Genomic DNA, 18,165 nt, shown 5'->3' with positions numbered 1-18,165 from the left:
CGTGAGTTTGTCTTTATTGCGTTCTTTTGCGCTGCGAGCTTGTATCTGCTATTTTTGAGAGCCACTGTTCTAAATCCTGAAGAAAAAATGTACCGGTATGTTGCTATATATTTATACAGCTGGTTTAACGGGTCAACATTTTCAAATGAACAGAAGTTGTAAATGGAAATCATCATTGTGCACACGTGTGTCAGTTCCCAACCTGAACTGCTTGCAGTTTCATCTGAAGTGTCAGATTCAGAAGATATCCGGGAAGCATAGAGCCCCTGAATCAGCAAAACGTCTTTCTTAACCACCTAAAATTGTCATAAAGTCCCGAACGGAAGGAGTTATTTGTACAAATTTGATACGGTGCCTCTTCGTAGTGGTTTAGCCTCAAAGGCAAATGTGGTATTGGTACATTTTAACTATGCCAACCTTAGCTTATGCAATTATTCAATGGGCTTCTCATTGTGACCGGTTTCCTGTAGTTAAAGGCTACGTTAACAATATTACTTCCACTTCCTCTTGTCTCACACAGAGCAGTTTCTTTTGGTGTGTATACTGTACGTTTCAACCAGCTTGAGCAGAGGTTCAACTCTTTGTGTCCTGTCTGTGAAATGAGCAGAGTGCATACGTGAAGAAACGCAGCCCTTAAAGGATGTGGTTGAATCTGAGAGAACAAGGAAGAGCAAGAGGGCAGAGCGGAACTCACTGAGGGCTCTGGCTCTATGAACAACCATACGTACTATCCACAGGTGACTGCAAAACTGTAGAGGGAAATATATATCTTTTTGCCAATTCCATTTTGCTCCGTGAGAATGCATTGATGACCAGAGAAGATGGAGACGGAGGAGGCTGCCAACACATGCACTTCCTGGTATGATGCTGCTCTTCATTTGACAGACTAATGCTTATTTCGCTTGGTGATTAAAAATAAATGACCTTTTTTAAGCTGGTGCATTATACTGTAAGCTGATGTGACGCAAACGGTGGATTGAAATAATCGCAACATTTTACTGCGCCTGATTTCTTTTATTTTAGTGTCGTCCTGGTGGAAGTTTGCATCCTATCTTTTTTTAGATCTATGACTTGTCAAATGACAATCGTGCGTTTGACTGTCTTCTGCCGCTCGCTTGTGGTTGCTGTGTTTCATTAGGTCTTCGAGGCCGAGACACTTTGAAAGCCATGACCATGCCAGGGTAAGTCCCTCTGTCTCTGAATTTGTCAATCTCCCTTTTCCTCGCTTAATTCTAGCAAAGCTTTGCCTTTTCTTTCATGTGCTCATCCACTCCTCTTCACACACGTCTGTCTGTAGAAGAAGAGAAAGCAGGAGCCAGACCCTACTGACCATATAAACAGAATAACAGAGGTGGGTAATGTTGTTCTGTAGTCTCGCCTTGCCCCTCTGTAGTGCCTCAATCTTCATTTCGCTGTCTCTGGAGCTAATGGTTGCAGTGGTGTAAAAAGTTCTTCTCACATTTATTTACTTGAGTAAAGTATCAATACTGCAATATAGAAATACTCCATTACAACTAAAAGTCTGAAATTCAAAATGTATACTTTCTGTTTTTTTTGTAGTAGAAAAGTAGAAAATCTTTGAAAATAGACAATCTACAAGCTCAGAATGTGTCTCATTGCGACACATTGTGAGCTTGTTGATCGGCTATTTTCAAATGGCTGAAGTATTTCATGCGTTTTGTAATAATCAAAATATACAAAGTAACCAAGTAATTGTATTGTACTAAAAAATATATTTGCCTCTGAGGTGTAGTGGGGTAGAAGTAAAAGTAGAAGACTGGATGTTTCAAGTAAGTACCCAAGTAAATGTACTACTTTTTACACCACTGAACGGAAGTTAGTCAACCTTACCTTTGTTACCACAGTGCTGAGTGCAAAGCTTAGAAGTGCTCTGCAGTGCACCCGCTCATTAACGTTAAAGGTCTCTTCCTTTATTCAAGAACGGAACGACTCAAATTAATCTTTAGCCTTGGACCAAGACCTTCAGATGTATTTGACCCATTCTGGCATTTTGTGATTCTCTGACAAAGACCCACCAATGTTAGAATTCATTAAAATAAATCTCTTGACAGTCTTGCTCCAAGGCTAATGCTTCTTAATAGAACGTATGCAGTACTCTTCATTCTTCACTCTTCTTCTTGCACAAAACTGTCATCCTTTTGGAAGGATAGATTTTACAACTGTTTACAACTTTCGTTGCACCACAGAACTATTTATGTTATGGTGAAGTGTCACTCGCCTGGTAAAGTACTTCAGCAGCTGATGTGGTTAGTGTGGCAAACAGGCAGACATGTTTTTTTGTAATACACGGACACACGCTGCACACCCCATTCTCTTTGAAAGGTTCACACAGGAACTGAGAGCTCTGCACCCTGCAACACTTCCTCTCCTTTCTCCACATCTTTCTGTCCTCTTTCCTGATCATCTGCCATCCTTCTCAAACATGCTATATATGAAATGACATGTTTTTAATTTAGTCTTTAGTCAATATTGAACCAACCAATGCATTTGATGAAAGCCCTTCTTCCACACATACACATGCATGCACACATGTAGTGGAGGGTTATAGAACAGCCGTGTGTGTGTGACGTGATTCTTGTTAGTGACTGACTGTATTACCATATGTTATCAGGATGAAGAGGAGGATCAAGATGAAGAAATGAATTCAGACATGGTGAAGGACTCTGAGGTGAGACACTGGTATCTAAATATCAGGTCTTAAGGCCTGTGCACCATGCATTCTATTTTTATGTAGGTAAAACGAATGAGATTTAAAACGAACACACGCTTCTCTGTGACATCTTGCACACCTTCAGCACTAAAAGCTGCTTCTAAATATGGAGCTCAGTTGTGTCCTACCGGAGAAGCCTGTCAAATGATTGGCTTTAGGAATATGACAAAAACTAAGATCTCCATGAATTCAAGGCTTCATGTGATTGGTAGAAAATAAGTCATTTTTGGGGGACAGTTCCCACAGATCTCAGGTCATACTGTAGGACAGGTCATTCATTACAAAGAGCAGGTTCAATATAAAATTTGAACAGACTGTAAAGACAAATATCCTTCGGGACAATAAAGATTATTATTATTATTACCGGTATTCATATTCATATGGACCACATGCAGCCTCATCACCACACCTAGTCTAGGATCAGTCAGGCCTGTCGGTCAGCACACTGACTGTTGTTGAATGTTTGTCTTTCTAGGAGCCCAGCAATAAAAGGGTCAAACCTGTGGTCAAGTCCAACAGCATGACGTTGTCGCCAGTGAAGACCCCGGCCCTAAAACGATTTGGACTGTCCATTTCGGTAAAGCAACACGCACACACTTTATAGACCTGAGGCCCATTTAAAACATTTTTTTTTATATTAATGTGTTATATTTTAGTATTTCCTTATTTCCTGGACTACATGTCTCATTAAGACAGCCCTCCCCTATCCACAAGGAGGAGCAGTGGACCAAAGCATTATGGGAATTGTAGTCCAGGAAGGAAGTGAGCCCAGTGTCCATGACATCATGGAGCCCATTGACACTCAAGGACTGTCTAAAGAGGACGAGACGTGAAGACCGTACGGGCGACGCCATGTTGCTCCATGGAAGGAAAGAAACATGCGCAGTTGAGACCAGGAAGTTGTACATGCCCAAATTGTGCATGTACAACTTCCTGGTCTCAACTGCGCATGTTTCTTTCCTTCCATGGAGCAACATGGCGACGCCCGTATGGTCTTCTCGTCCTCTTTAGACAGTCCTTGTGGACACTTTGAAATACTAAAATATCTAAAAACACATATTACCCACATAAAACCCCACAGGAAAGTGTTTCTTGTCTCCCAAACATCATTCAAATAAGATCTGGTTGCAAAAGGGCTGAAGTGGCCCTTTAAGTTTTCTGGATTTTTTTTTTTTTAACTTGCTATGCTGTATATCGTTGCTGGCGAGTGGAAACCTTGTATGTACAAAACTGTTTTCTTACCGTTCCATTTTATCCTTTTTAAATATCTTTACGTCTTTTATCCTTTAAAAGTTTGAGAACCACTGATTTAGAACATTTTTAAAATCTGTTCACACACTGAAAAAAGTGCCGCTCTACAAGCTCACAATGCGTCAGTCACACTGAGCTGCAGCGCACAACTACAGTGTAAATCAGGCATTCAAGCACATGTATGCACAGTACTTCATGATAATTCCCTGCATGTGTGGCCGGCCCATTTATTTCACTCTTTCTTCTTCCACCATCGCAGCGCTCCTTCAGCGTTCGCACAGATGCACGACCTTTGACCCCGGCTCCGCTGCGCTCTCGCCAGAAGGCCTCGTCGTTTCCACGGAGACGCACCAGCCAATGCTGGAGCGACACGGCAGGGAGTCACGACCTCACCGCCAAGGAGATCAAACGCCAGGAGGTACGGAGGACACATTCACAGCACTGTTCACACACAGCAGTGTGCGCCAAACTAATTGGCTCCATTCACACAGAATAAGTCTTCCTACCATAGACATAACATGGTAGATGCCTCCTTCGGCTCTGGGGTGTGTGCTTCTCGAGAGTAGGCAAGCTTTCCCCGGGATTCCTTGCGAAGCATAGCGGAAGCATGAGCGGAAGCATGCCAAGCTTCCATGTGCCGGCCCTCACAGAAGGGGACGTTCGGTAGGCCAATCAGAGGCACGTTTGTGGTGTTATTGATGATACTAATAAGGCTCTGTTACATTTAATGTACAGTGGTTCTCAAACCTTTTTAATTTCAAGGAACGCATAACTCTTGAGAGTGTACAAATGGAAGCTAATGGATCCTTACGGGTTGATTTGGTTCCATTTGTACACTCTCAGAGTTGAGTTTCACACCCGTATGGTGCCTTTTGGAACCCACTCAAGGACACTTTGAGACCCACTGATGTAGCAGTGTGTTTCTAGTAGCCGACAGGCACAATAGCAGAACCCTGACTCTGTTTGACCAGAATTGAACAGAGCCTTCATTAGTATCATCGGTGAAGGAAGTAGGGAGAGTTATTCTGTGTGCATAGAGCCTATTGATCAACTGACAATTATAACCATCGGCGCTCTGGCGGCGCAGGGCTAAAGTGCCTGTTGTGGATTTACACGCTTGTAAGCTATTTGAATAGCCAATCTATATAAAATAGGGCTTAAATGTTTGAACTGTTCCTCATTCTGCTGGGGACCCCCTGTACCCCTATTTGAGAGCTCATATCTGGGTCTGTGTACCAGTAAAGTAAAGTAAACTCGGTCAAGGCGCTGGGTTTAAGGCTGGCCTTCTGAAAGTGGGTGCCTTGACGCAAGTCCAGGGCCCGGGTGCCTCAAAATACTTTGATAATATTTGGAATTCATCAATCTCACTTCAGTTTAACCACTTAGACCGAAAAAGTCACTAGTTCGTATCCCCGGACCGGCACTTTAAAATTACCACCGCTGAAGTGCCCATGGACAAGGCATTGAACCTCTACCATGAAATGTTCTATGAGCAGGGCCTGGCTGTAAACAAGTTCTTGAGCTTAGTCCAGTTACCCTGGGTAAACATAGTACCTTTCCTTTCCTTTTACCATCTAGACTTAGTAAAATGGACCCACGCTAAACTGTACTTGCGTTGTATACAAGTTATTTTCAGTCTGTCCTAATGGAAACAAATGTTCTCTCCAGTTTTCCTCTTGACGTAAGTAAGAAAGAAAGATTTGCATATTATGTACGTACTGTTAATATGACCAAAGGTGCAAAAGAAACAATATTCAAAGTATTTGGTTAGAGGCAAAATCTCATCAAATGGTGGTCCATGGCTCAAATGCCGAATAAAAGAATGGACCTTGATATGAAAAGGGTTGAAAACCACTGCCGTGCGTGGCTTATTTACAGGGGCTATGAGCACTGATGAGGTTGCTGACCCACTGAACTACATATGGGTGCTTGGTGGGCGTGGCCAGCAGCAATGCCCACTTCTCTCTGAAGCAACTCTGCAGGAAGATTGTGAAAGAGGAAGTGAGCTGGCACTATAGAAGCCTCACTTCCTGTTTGAAGAAAATCAGCTGTGAAAACTCACTGCATGCATGGTTGGAGAGAATCGACTATTTGCAAATGGCCACAATGTATGTGTAGGGCTCAAGTGGTTAATGTATGTTTTCTAAAAATAATCAAAATCTACAAAGTAACTAGTCGTAACTAAAGTTTTCAAATAAGTATAGTGGCGTTAAAAGTATAATATTTGCCTCTGAGATGTAGTGTAGTAGAAGTAAAAGAAATATTCCAGTAAAGTAAACAAAAGTGTGTGTGTGTGTGTGTGTGTGTGTGTGTGTGTGTGTGTGTGTGTGTGTGTGTGTGTGTGTGAGAGAGAGAGAGATGGTGGACCTGTGTGCATGTGGTTTGTTGTGAGTGGGAATTGTGGATGTGGGAAGTGAAGTGTTCCAGTGTTGACAGTGTGTTTGGTTCCCTGCAGATCATCTATGAGCTAACTCAGGGAGAGAGGCAGTTGATCGAGGACCTCAGCCTGGTAAAGAAGGTACATACATTAATTTACTCATTCATTTGATTTATTTTACTTCTGTCTGTCACGGAACAAACCCTGCTCAGTGCCAGTGATTTAGATTTTTTTGTCACAATTAAGACAACACAAAATACATAACAAAGAGGAATGCCATAAATGGGCTTATACAAGGCCTTGACCTACATATCGTTGCCGAAGGGCAGAAACCTCGCATCAAGCATTTGCTGTTTTTGAAGTTGAATCGTGAAAAGTAACAGCCCAACAATATAACGCACAACAACAAACCAGAAACTATGAGCTGGTTGCTAAATATTAAACAAAAACAAGTCTATGGGCGGCGGTGTAGAGTGCAGGGTAGAGTGGCCGGATGGTAACCGCCCAGAGCCAACTAATAACGATATAGAGGGGGCAGACACAGAGCACTCGAGCGCTGTTCATGCAGCCTGGACTGAGACAAGCTGCAGTTAGAAATACATTGTTTTCAACGAGGGCGGCACAAATAAGATGTGTGCAACATGCCAACTGTTTTAAAGTATTGTACAGTAACAACAAGTCTCTTTAATGTTTATGTTCTACTATTACTACAAATCAATCTAAAATAAAGGTATTTAAGATCATCAAAGCTGGGCTGTTGCCTGAGTCCAATGCATTTCTGCCTACTTCCGGTCCAGGACTTGTTCCAGTTGGCTGTGCCCCATTCTCAATAGAAGTCTATGTAAGCGAGCCGCCATTGGACTGGCCCCATGAAGTGAACGCAGTTTGCGTAACTCTGTCTATATCTAAGGCTCTGGTAACCGCAAGGTTGCCAGTTTGAACCCGGGCTCCCCCAGAGGAAGTGTCCTTGAGCAAGACACTGAAACCCTAATTGCTCCTGATGTGCTGGCCTAATTGCTCCTGATGTGTGAAAGGGTGTACAATCTATGTAAAGCACCTTGGATAAAGGCGCTATATAAATGCACCAACCCTAATTGCTCCTGATGTGCTGGTTGGTGCCTTGCATGGTTTCCGCCGCCATCGGTGTATGAATGTGTGTGTGAAATGGTTCACAATCTATGTAAAGCACCTTGATAAAGGCGCTATATAAATGCACCATTTAGCATTTATAAAGAAAACTTAAATCTACTGCTGTGTGTGCTGTCATGTGTACTAAGAGCCTCTGTTTAATCGTGCATGTGTGTGTGTCACTTGTGTGTGTGTGTGTGTGGTCAGGTGTATTATGAGCCTATGCTAACACTGGAGCTCCTGACAGAAAGTGAGCTGGGTCATATCTTTGGAACTCTGGACAGTCTCATTCCCCTCCACGAAGGTACAGCTAACTAACTCTCTGCAAGAAACTGTCCAACTCACTCCTTATCAGTGTTGCCAGTCGGGGAATAAAATGATCGTGTTTTTCAGACTAGCGAAAATACCTATCTACAAGCACACAACACATGGCATTTTCTTATTGCTTATTTGCACATTTAAAAATAAAAAGCACCGCAACAGCATAATAGTTGGTTGTGCAGGTTTAGGTTGAATTAATTAATTCATTCATTCATTAATTAGATTATTATACTGTTATGTTGTGTCTGTACTGGTGTATTTAACATGATGTATCAACATGTGTTGTTGTGAAGTCAGTGTTGTCTCTTTTCAAAACATTGCCCGTTCATGCACAGACCTCCTGGCTCGCCTGGAGAAGCTGAGAGGATCGGAGAAGACCGTTGGAGAGGTGGGGATCACCCTGCTGAACTGGGTGAGGTTATTATAGTTAATACAAATATCGAAAACAAAAATTCAGCTGGTCATGAAAATTAAAAAAGCATCTTCTACTCTGCATGGACTGATATCAGTCATTTGAATTCCATTGAATCTAGCATGACTTCTATGTAAGCATGTTGCACAGCAACAATAGACGATCTACAACTTAAGTTCTCAATGCGTCACAGATTCATAAAAACAATAATGGAAACAAACAAGAGATAACTAACTGAAATGGAATTGCACATTTACAAAACTTTTTATCAAGGTGTAGCTCGCACAACTCCAACCAGTCTCAAACTTCTTGAGCATTCTTACCGGGTGCGCGGTCGTGTAAAATAAATAACTATCATGGCATGTAGCATGGTATGGTACAGAGCACATACCATGCCAACATTTAAATACATTAAGAGTGCCTTAAAACGTGAGTTCCGTGAGTGCAGGTTTTCTCTTTTAGAGATTTTTCTGTAAAGACATTTACAAAACTAACTACTTTATTTACGATTATTTTATCATTATTCTGTTGTGTGCTGCTGCTTTGTCTGAAGGAAGCCAAATCAAAATACTAAAACCAAGTAGTTAAAAAAATATAGCAAATCTGGTCTAAAAACAAATTAAAACTAACTGAATTAGAAAAGAAAATTGTCAAAACAAAATAAAAATGAAACTATAATGACAAATTGCAAACGTATTAATTTATAACCTTGGTCTGGTGTGTGTGAACTGGGTCAGACCAAACGCCATGCGGGAGAGGAAGTACACAACTGAACCTCTTGCCACTTCCTGTGTGTGTGTGTGTGTGTGTGTGTGTGTGTCAAGATACAGATTGTCGGCACAAACAGTTTCATGTAAATGACTTCTGCCTCGCCCAGGCTGGCTGGAGGACGCACCGGCCAGCGAGGCCACAAACATATTCATGTCAAGGACCTCCACTATTTACAAGCGTCATCAGCGCTAGAGATTTTTGTCGGGGACCCATCCTGAACTAATTTAATTCAGCTTTAAAAATGGAGTATGAATGGACCCTTACCATAAAAATGTGTCCGCGACCCAAACATGGGTCCCCCACTGTATGGGGAAACAGTCGTCCCACGTTGCAAATACAATGTAAAGATATTTTTAAATATATTTTCGTGAACTGAAATGCAAGCTCACTAACTCGGATTTCGGGAGGTGTAGTTCCAGATTATATAGCATTCGTTTGGAGATTGTGGAATATTTCATATTTGTCTGGCTACGTGAGACTATGGAAACACTGATCTAAAGACATCATTGCTCTCTCTCTCTCTCTCTCTCTCTCTCTCCCCCCTCTGTCCCTCAATAATTGCGTGCAGTTCCCGTGCCTGGACTCCTACGTCACCTACTGCTGCAACCAGGTGGGGGCCAAGGCCCTGCTGGACCTGAAGAAGCAGGACAAGCGGGTGGAGCACTTCCTGCGCTTGTGCCAGGAGTCGTCCTTCAGCAGGAAGCTGGACCTGTGGAACTTCCTGGACCTCCCGCGGAGCCGCCTGGTCAAGTACACCCTGCTGCTGAAAGAGATCCAGAAGTGCACGCCCCCGGACCACCCCGACGAGGAGACCCTGCCCGATGCTGTGAGTACATACTGAATATATGCCCCCGGACCACCCCGACGAGGAGACCCTGCCCGATGCTGTGAGTACATATTTAATATATGCCCCCGGACCACCCCGACGAGGAGACCCTGCCCGATGCTGTGAGTACATACTGAATATATGCCCCCGGACCACCCCGACGAGGAGACCCTGCCCGATGCCGTGAGTACATACTGAATATATGCCCCCGGACCACCCCGACGAGGAGACCCTGCCCGATGCTGTGAGTACATATTGAATATATGCCCCTGGACCACCCCGACGAGGAGACACTGTCTCTCGCTCACTCGCGCACACACACACACACACACACACACACACACCAGTGTTGATTTCGTCGACAAAAAATATGATGGAAAATGTTCGTCGACTATCTTTTTTGACTGAATATATTTGTGTCAACAAATAAAAACTAGACTAAAATGTCAGGGAGGTACTAGTCCAGTAGATTGTAGAAGTAAAAGAAAAGTAATTTTATGTTTGGTTGCGCTCGGGTGTTGCGCTCTGAAAATTGCATCATGAGCTTGTAGATATTTTGAAAAGATTTGTATACATTTGAAACCTCCTGCATAATCTGAGTACTGTCGGTACGAGTACATTTTGTCACCAATACTTTTGTACTTTTGTTACTCAAGTAAATGGACTTTCACTGATACGCAGTATCAATACTTCTTAAAAACACATACTTTCCCCACCACCACTGCTGTGCTGTGTGCAGTTGGACCTGATCCATGACATCGTGTCCGAGGTGGACCGGAAGACGGGTGAGGCCGAGTGCCAGTTCTACAGGAATGGGCTGTCCTACCTGGAGGAGAGCCAGAGACTGCCGGAGATCCACGCGTCTCGTTTCATCTACTGCCACGGAGAGCTGAAGAGCAGCAAGGGACAGGTAGGGTTCATCTACTACCACAGAGAGCTGAAGAGCAGCAAGGGACAGGTAGGGTTCATCTACTGCCACAGAGAGCTGAAGGGCAGCAAGGGACAGGTAGGGTTCATCTACTGCCACAGAGAGCTGAAGAGCAGCAAGGGACGGGTAGGGTTCATCTACTGCTATAGAGCTGAAGAGCAGCAAGGGACAGGTAGGGTTCATCTACTGCCACAGAGAGCTGAAGAGCAGCAAGGGACAGGTAGGGTTCATCTACTGCTATAGAGAGCTGAAGAGCAGCAAGGGACAGGTAGGGTTCATCTACTGCCACAGAGAGCTGAAGAGCAGCAAGGGACAGGTAGGGTTCATCTACTGCTATAGAGAGCTGAAGAGCAGCAAGGGACAGGTAGGGTTCATCTACTGCCACAGAGAGCTGAAGAGCAGCAAGGGACAGGTAGGGTTCATCTACTGCTATAGAGAGCTGAAGAGCAGCAAGGGACAGGTAGGGTTCATCTACTGCTATAGAGCTGAAGAGCAGCAAGGGACAGGTAGGGTTCATCTACTGCTACAGAGAGCTGAAGAGCAGCAAGGGACAGGTAGGGTTCATCTACTGCTATAGAGCTGAAGAGCAGCAAGGGACAGGTAGGGTTCATCTACTGCTACAGAGAGCTGAAGAGCAGCAAGGGACAGGTAGGGTTCATCTACTGCTATAGAGCTGAAGAGCAGCAAGGGACAGGTAGGGTTCATCTACTGCTACAGAGAGCTGAAGAGCAGCAAGGGACAGGTAGGGTTCATCTACTGCTACAGAGAGCTGAAGAGCAGCAAGGGACAGGTAGGGTTCATCTACTGCTACAGAGAGCTGAAGAGCAGCAAGGGACAGGTAGGGTTCATCTACTGCTATAGAGCTGAAGAGCTGCAAGGGACAGGTAGGGTTCATCTACTGCTATAGAGCTGAAGAGCAGCAAGGGACAGGTAGGGTTCATCTACTGCCACAGAGAGCTGAAGAGCAGCAAGGGACAGGTAGGGTTCATCTACTGCCACAGAGAGCTGAAGAGCAGCAAGGGACGGGTAGGGTTCATCTACTGCCACAGAGAGCTGAAGAGCAGCAAGGGACAGGTAGGGTTCATCTACTGCTATAGAGCTGAAGAGCAGCAAGGGACAGGTAGGGTTCATCTGCTGCTACAGAGAGCTGAAGAGCAGCAAGGGACAGGTAGGGTTCATCTACTGCTACAGAGAGCTGAAGAGCAGCAAGGGACAGGTAGGGTTCATCTACTGCTACAGAGAGCTGAAGAGCAGCAAGGGACAGGTAGGGTTCATCTACTGCTACAGAGAGCTGAAGAGCAGCAAGGGACAGGTAGGGTTCATCTACTGCCACAGAGAGCTGAAGAGCAGCAAGGGACAGGTAGGGTTCATCTACTGCTATAGAGCTGAAGAGCAGCAAGGGACAGGTAGGGTTCATCTACTGCCACAGAGAGCTGAAGAGCAGCAAGGGACAGGTAGGGTTCATCTACTGCCACAGAGAGCTGAAGAGCAGCAAGGGACAGGTAGGGTTCATCTACTGCCACAGCGAGCTGAAGAGCAGCAAGGGACAGGTAGGGTTGGGAACCTTTTGGATTTTAATGATTCCGGTTCCTTAACAATTCCCTTTTAACGGTCCGATTCCGTAACTTGTCCGTAAAATGTCGTTTTTATGTGGACATGCCCACCAGTTCATTAAGTATGCCTGGTGGTGATGGGTGGTGATCCACCTGAACTGAAGCCGCACCCACAGCTGTTTTTTTTTTATAAAGGGGGAGGGGTTAGGGGAGGGGATGATATTGTGATTGTGACTATATCACAGTTTTTTTCCCCCTCTCTCTACCTTAGTTGAGAAGAGAACTGCCTAAGAGAAGTATATGTTAGATTGACGTGTCACATATATGAATGAAATTAATATCTGAATTTAAAGAAGAATGACAAAAATAAATCATTTGGAAAATTAATGCCACATCAAGCCTTAATAATAATAAAAATAATCTTCATTTATAGAGCACCTTTCAGACACAAGTGTAGTTCAAAGTGCTTTACATACAAAAAAGAACTTCACATAAATGCAAAAAAAGGGTAAGGGTAAAAACAAAAGTAATAGCTACAAATCTGGTCAGTAGAATTTGTTGAGGCCTTGATATGAAAAAGGTTGAACACCACTGCTTTAATGGGCTAATTTCTGGCTCTGAAAGGGGGCAGAGATACAGCTGCCTGTGAATGCACAATTCTAAATTTAGCTTCTTATATATATTTTTTTGTCTTTGTTTGCTGCTGTACAGTGTGTTCTGCTGCTGCCCAGAGGCAGATTGTTATTACAAAACATCATACATTAACAACTTCAGCCCTAGATTCATTTCGGCCATTTGAAAATAGCCAATCTACAAGCTCACAATGTGTCGCAAAGTGAGGCATTGTGAGCTTGTAGATCTGTTATTTAAAAAAGATTTTTATACATTAACACAATTTTGGCCTCCGACGTGTGGTGTTGAAGTGTCCTTGAGCAAGACTCTGAACCCCTAATTGCTCCCGATGTGTAGGTTGGTGCCTTGCATGGTTACTTTCCTCCGGCATCGGTGGGTGAATGCATGTGTGAATACCTGAATGGGTAAATGTAATGCACAATCTCTGCACAATTTACCATTTACATTTGAAAACTTGTGAAATGGGACATTCTGCATAATGAGTATTTTCTACTTTTGGTACGTTAAGTACATTTTGATACCAGTACTTTTGCACATTGACTCAAGTGCATTTTGAATTCCGGACTTGTACTTGTAACGAGAGTATTTCTACAGTGAAGAATTGATACTTTTTTACTTAAGTAAAACATGTGAGTGACTTTTTTCCCCACGAATACAGCGGCTGCATGTGTTCCTGTTCGAGATGGCCCTGGTGCTGACCCGGCCGGGCGAGGACAAGGAGGGCGGCCAGGTGTACCAGGTGTACCGGCAGCCTCTGCCCAACGCCCTCCTCAACCTGGAGGACATCCCCGACGGGGAGGCCAGCGGCGGGGGCACCTTCAGAGGGGCCTTCACCGGGGGCAACGATAAAGGTACCTTCAGAGGGGCATTCACCGGGGGCAACGATAAAGGTACCTTCAGAGGGGCATTCACCGGGGGCAACGATAAAGGTACCTTCAGAGGGGCATTCACAGGGGGCAACGATAAAGGTACCTTCAGAGGGGCATTCACCGGGGGCAACGATAAAGGTACCTTCAGAGGGGCATTCACCGGGGGCAACGATAAAGGTACCTTCAGAGGGGCATTCACCGGGGGCAACGATAAAGGTACCTTCAGAGGGGCATTCACCGGGGGCAACGATAAAGGTACCTTCAGAGGGGCATTCACCGGGGGCAATGATAAAGGTACCTTCAGAGGGGCATTCACCGGGGGCAACGATAAAGGTACCTTCGGAGGGGCATTCATAGGGGGAAACGATAAAGGTTCCTTCAGAAGGGCATTCATAGGGGCAATGATAAAGGTCAACACTCATTATTAGACATCCATTTGTCCTCAAATGAGGGGGGGTTGGTTCTAGACTAGTGGTTAACAAGCCTTTTAGCTGGAGACCAAAGTAGTGACAATAGCTACAAGCTCGCAATGTGACACGTTGTGAACTTGTAGTTCTGCTATTTTCACTACTTCTTAAACATTTGTTTTGGGATTTATGGAATTTCTTATATTTTTGTTTAAAAAAATGATATCGACAAGAGCTTGTAGGTCGGCTATATTTGAAATGTTTGGGAAAAACATTTTGTCCGTGGCCATATGAATTTGGGGGCCCTCATTCACACTCCTTGACATCAAAGTTTGAGAGCCACTGATCAAACTAATTATAAAGCAAAAATATATTGGTGCTAACTCATTGGGGACTTTGTATTACAGGGTGAATGTCATCCTTCTATATTTAACTTTCTCTCTCTCCACCGCTCCCTCCCATCAGTCAGGAACTGTTTCCGTGTGAGCAGCAGAGGGCGCTCCAAGGCCCAGTCCCACAGCCTGCAGGCCAACGACTCCTTCAACAAGCAGCAGTGGATCATGTGCCTGCGCCAGGCCATGGTGCAGTCCCGGGACAAGGCCACCTCGACCTCCTCCTCCTCGCACCCGGACCCGGCCCTCATCCACATAGCCCACCTCAGCCTCAGCCCCTCGGATACAGAGCTGACAGACCACACCAATCGCTGACTTTGAGACGATTGTTTTTACCCAGCCACAGGACTGCCTTCATGGGGTGTAGCAGTGACAGGAGCCATTTTCCGGTTCGATCGATCCATTTAACCCATTTTGACCTGAGATCAGAATCATCAGATTCAAAAAATGGCTGTTTGAAAATGACAGTTTTCTGAAAAAGCTATGTTTCTATGTCAGTCGTTCTTCGACTTTTCAAAAATAGCAGACCTACAAGCTCGTAGCGCCACACTCGGTAGCGCGCTATGAGCTTGTAGATCTCAATTTCAATAGCTAAAGCATAACATAATGCTAACACCAAAAGGGGTTCCCTTTTATTTTCCCCATAGAGATTTCCCAAAATATGTATATTGTTTATTTTAGAATCAAGCCATCCAGGATCCTTGGTGAACCATGGCCATAAAACATTTGATTCTGTGGGGAAATAATAATTTATTGATTGGAATAATTTGCTGTTTGATATACTACATTTAATAAATACTCTTTATTTAGTGTTAAAAAATAAATACATAGATCCATGATTCACCAGGACCGTGGATGGCTCGATACTAGGCCTAAAATAATTGATATAAATATTTTTGGAAATCTCTATGAAAAATGAATGGGGTCTGGATTGAAAGAAACAGAAAATGGGTGCTACTGCTATGCCCTATGCAGTTCCGTTTGGTTTCATTTGTTTTGTGCACACTCTCTCAAGAGTTACAGACAGAGCTGTGTAAGGGTTCCGTTTGGAACCCCCTCAAGCGAACCCTGAGGGTTCCCTTCCTGGACTCTACACTTCTTTGAGAACCACTGGTTTTCCACAATAGACTGTGAAGTGGTCATTTGGTACATTGGCCCCAAAAAGGACTCAATTCTCTGTTGGTTGTGAATGATTCTTTTTACATAGACCGTCACATACACAATCTGTAGAGACTGTGTACAGATTGGAAGCAGTATTAGCTGGATGTGAATCATGTACTTCACAAATTGTATCTATGCATTATTGTTATTTTCTATTGTTTTTTTAATAAACTGACACTTAAGTCAAATCAGAGGCTCTTTGCAAGGAAGGACTATTAATATTGCAGTGTTATAATTTCGTCGACTATGACAAAAAATGTTCGACTACTTTTTTTTCCCCACTGACGAAAACTAAATAAAAACAGAATAAAGAACTAAGCAATGATGACTACATCTAAGATTAAATACATTGACAATTTTGGCAACAAATAAAAACTAAAATGTTAGGAAGGGACTAGTGGAGAAGAGATCCAGTAAGACGAAGACAAGTAATTTTATGCTTGGTTGCGCTCGGGTGAAAATGCAGATCTACAAACTCACAACATGACGTGCTGCAATGTGTGAGCTAGATTTAGTCGACTAAATGTCATGATATTTAGTCGACTAAAACTTAAACACTGACTTAAGGTGACAATGTTTTTCTTTTTTAACAAACTAAATGCAAAGTTGCTGTCAAAATCAACACTGTGGCTAAGAATAGGCAGCACAATCTAGAGACAAGATTAGCAGATTATCTCTCTCTCCCTCTCTCTCTCTCTCTCTCTCTCCCTCCCTCTCCATCTCTCTCCCTCCCTCCCTCCCTCGCCCAGGGAGAGCGAGGTAGACTTACAGAGGTAGAGCCACACAGACATCAAGTGAAACCGTAGCCGTCCCCTTATGCAATTTTTAACAGCTCAGCAGGTGATGGGAACAGTTTGGTGGGACACATTGTCCACAGATAAAGTGACCGACTGATCAGGTGAGTGCGGATCTCCCTCTCTCTGTCTCTCTGTTTGAGCTAATGCTATATATACAGTATGCTTTGTTTATGCAGCATTATACACAAATATAACTAGTTTGAAGTATATTGTAGGTTGTTTGCTGACATCATGCTTAGCAGGGCGAAGTATAGCCAGAGCAATGACAGGGTATGAGCAAGTGTTTGTTGAATTCTTGTGTATATTTTGAGATGTTCTTGACATCGTCTTTGTTATATAAGTGACCCTGCCAGTGTCCAGGGTATCCCAGGACAGGTCAGCTGTAGTAGTACATTCTCATTCACAAAGCTTAGTGTAAGTACACTCCGCAGGAATGTCTTTCTGGAATAAGAAGTGCTCTTAAAGGGACATGCCGGCCTTTTGTTGACATTTTTGCTGCTTCACCTCCCATTGTATGAACGAATGGACCATTGTAAAGCGCTTTGAGTGCTTAGAAAAGTGCTAAAAGTTGTCTCCTTTGTCAAAATATGGTGCCTAATTTATCGTTGCTGTCAGGGCAGAAACCTCTTATCTCCACATTCTAACCTTTTGTGTTTTCTTCTTCGTAAATGAATGCCCTAATTATAGATCATGCTGCAGTGGCACACAAAAGTCCCCGTTTCGAGCTTGTAGATCTGCTACTTTTGCCGTTTCCTGAAAAGTAACAGTTTTGGACATAATGAGGTTTCCACCCGACACTAGGGAGACGATATGCTTTGTTGTGTGTCTGCGTCGTACACAATAACAGATCTACAACGCTCAACCACGTGTCACGTGAGCTTGTGTACATCTGCCTTGCTTGGGAGCTTGTAGATATGGGTGTTTGGGCACATTTAGTTGACACCTAAACTGTGAAACGTAAGTGAGAACACCAACATCAGAATACAATTGTGTGGTTAAGGTTTGTGTGATTTTGAGGTGTTTATGATATGTTTTAATTTAAAGAGACATCAGACTTTCAATAACAATGACGAGCAGGCCGATTACAGTATATATCTCAATAACGGAAAAAGATAAAAGAAAACCGTTTCCTTCAATTAAATCCTTAAGACAAAGAACCTACATGTCAAAGAATTATGGTTTTTGTCAAACCATAACACACGCTCTCCAACATGCTTTTTTTTTTCATGTCCATTTAACAGTAGACACTTTAATAGTCCCGGATTAGGGCTACATCTTTAACTATTTCCTATGAATTATCCTACTGGCATGAAATGAAATATCAAGCAATCAATCAAGCTTTATCTATACAGCTCAATTAAGTGAAGTGCAGCGCAATGTGCTTCACAGGAAAAATATGCTTTTATGATGCTTTTATGTGACGCTGTAGTATGATCAAGTAGGGCGTTAATTTACACCAAAAGTTAAAACATGGAGATAAAACAGATAACGACGGCGACATATAATTCAAAAGTGCTTCTCCATTTCAGACAGTATAGTCCAGGAGGAGGACGCGGCAGCAGCCAGCATCTCACCGGAGAGCGAGGTGCAAAGAAAACCACCTGGCCT

General features: G+C 43.5%; 1 protein-coding gene across 3 annotated transcripts; it reads left to right on the top strand.

The window, feature by feature from the left end:
* The first annotated feature begins 591 nt into the window (after positions 1-591).
* Positions 592-16,030, top strand: arhgef3l (Rho guanine nucleotide exchange factor (GEF) 3, like). 3 transcript variants are annotated; one of them, XM_080763364.1, is made up of 13 exons: positions 592-859; positions 1,139-1,181; positions 1,298-1,351; positions 2,633-2,689; positions 3,207-3,308; positions 4,242-4,400; positions 6,438-6,500; positions 7,695-7,791; positions 8,144-8,220; positions 9,560-9,817; positions 10,557-10,727; positions 13,590-13,782; positions 14,673-16,030. In XM_080763364.1, exons 1-13 carry the CDS (start codon positions 822-824, stop codon positions 14,912-14,914), a joined length of 1,554 nt encoding a protein of 517 aa, XP_080619490.1. In that variant the 5' UTR covers positions 592-821; the 3' UTR covers positions 14,915-16,030. The 3 variants fall into 3 exon arrangements, with proteins under 3 accessions (XP_080619490.1, XP_080619491.1, XP_080619492.1); XM_080763365.1 differs by lacking the exon at positions 1,298-1,351; XM_080763366.1 differs by lacking the exons at positions 592-859; positions 1,139-1,181; positions 1,298-1,351 and adding an exon at positions 1,780-1,790.
* Positions 16,031-18,165: the final 2,135 nt, after the last annotated feature.

The sequence above is a fragment of the Protomyctophum bolini genome (genome assembly GCF_963924005.1).
Source record: "Protomyctophum bolini genome assembly, chromosome: 5".
Lineage (NCBI taxonomy): Eukaryota > Metazoa > Chordata > Actinopteri > Myctophiformes > Myctophidae > Protomyctophum > Protomyctophum bolini.
Note: the sequence above shows the minus strand (reverse complement) of the source record. Positions and strands in the feature narration are given on the sequence as shown.

Excerpts from the sequence above, each read along its gene's own strand:
- arhgef3l (XM_080763364.1), top strand. The coding sequence starts at position 822 with ATGGAGACGGAGGAGGCTGCCAACACATGCACTTCCTG. Across the intron at positions 2,690-3,206 it reads ACATGGTGAAGGACTCTGAG|GAGCCCAGCAATAAAAGGGT; the intron begins GTGAGACACTGG and ends TTGTCTTTCTAG. Across the intron at positions 4,401-6,437 it reads AGGAGATCAAACGCCAGGAG|ATCATCTATGAGCTAACTCA; the intron begins GTACGGAGGACA and ends GGTTCCCTGCAG.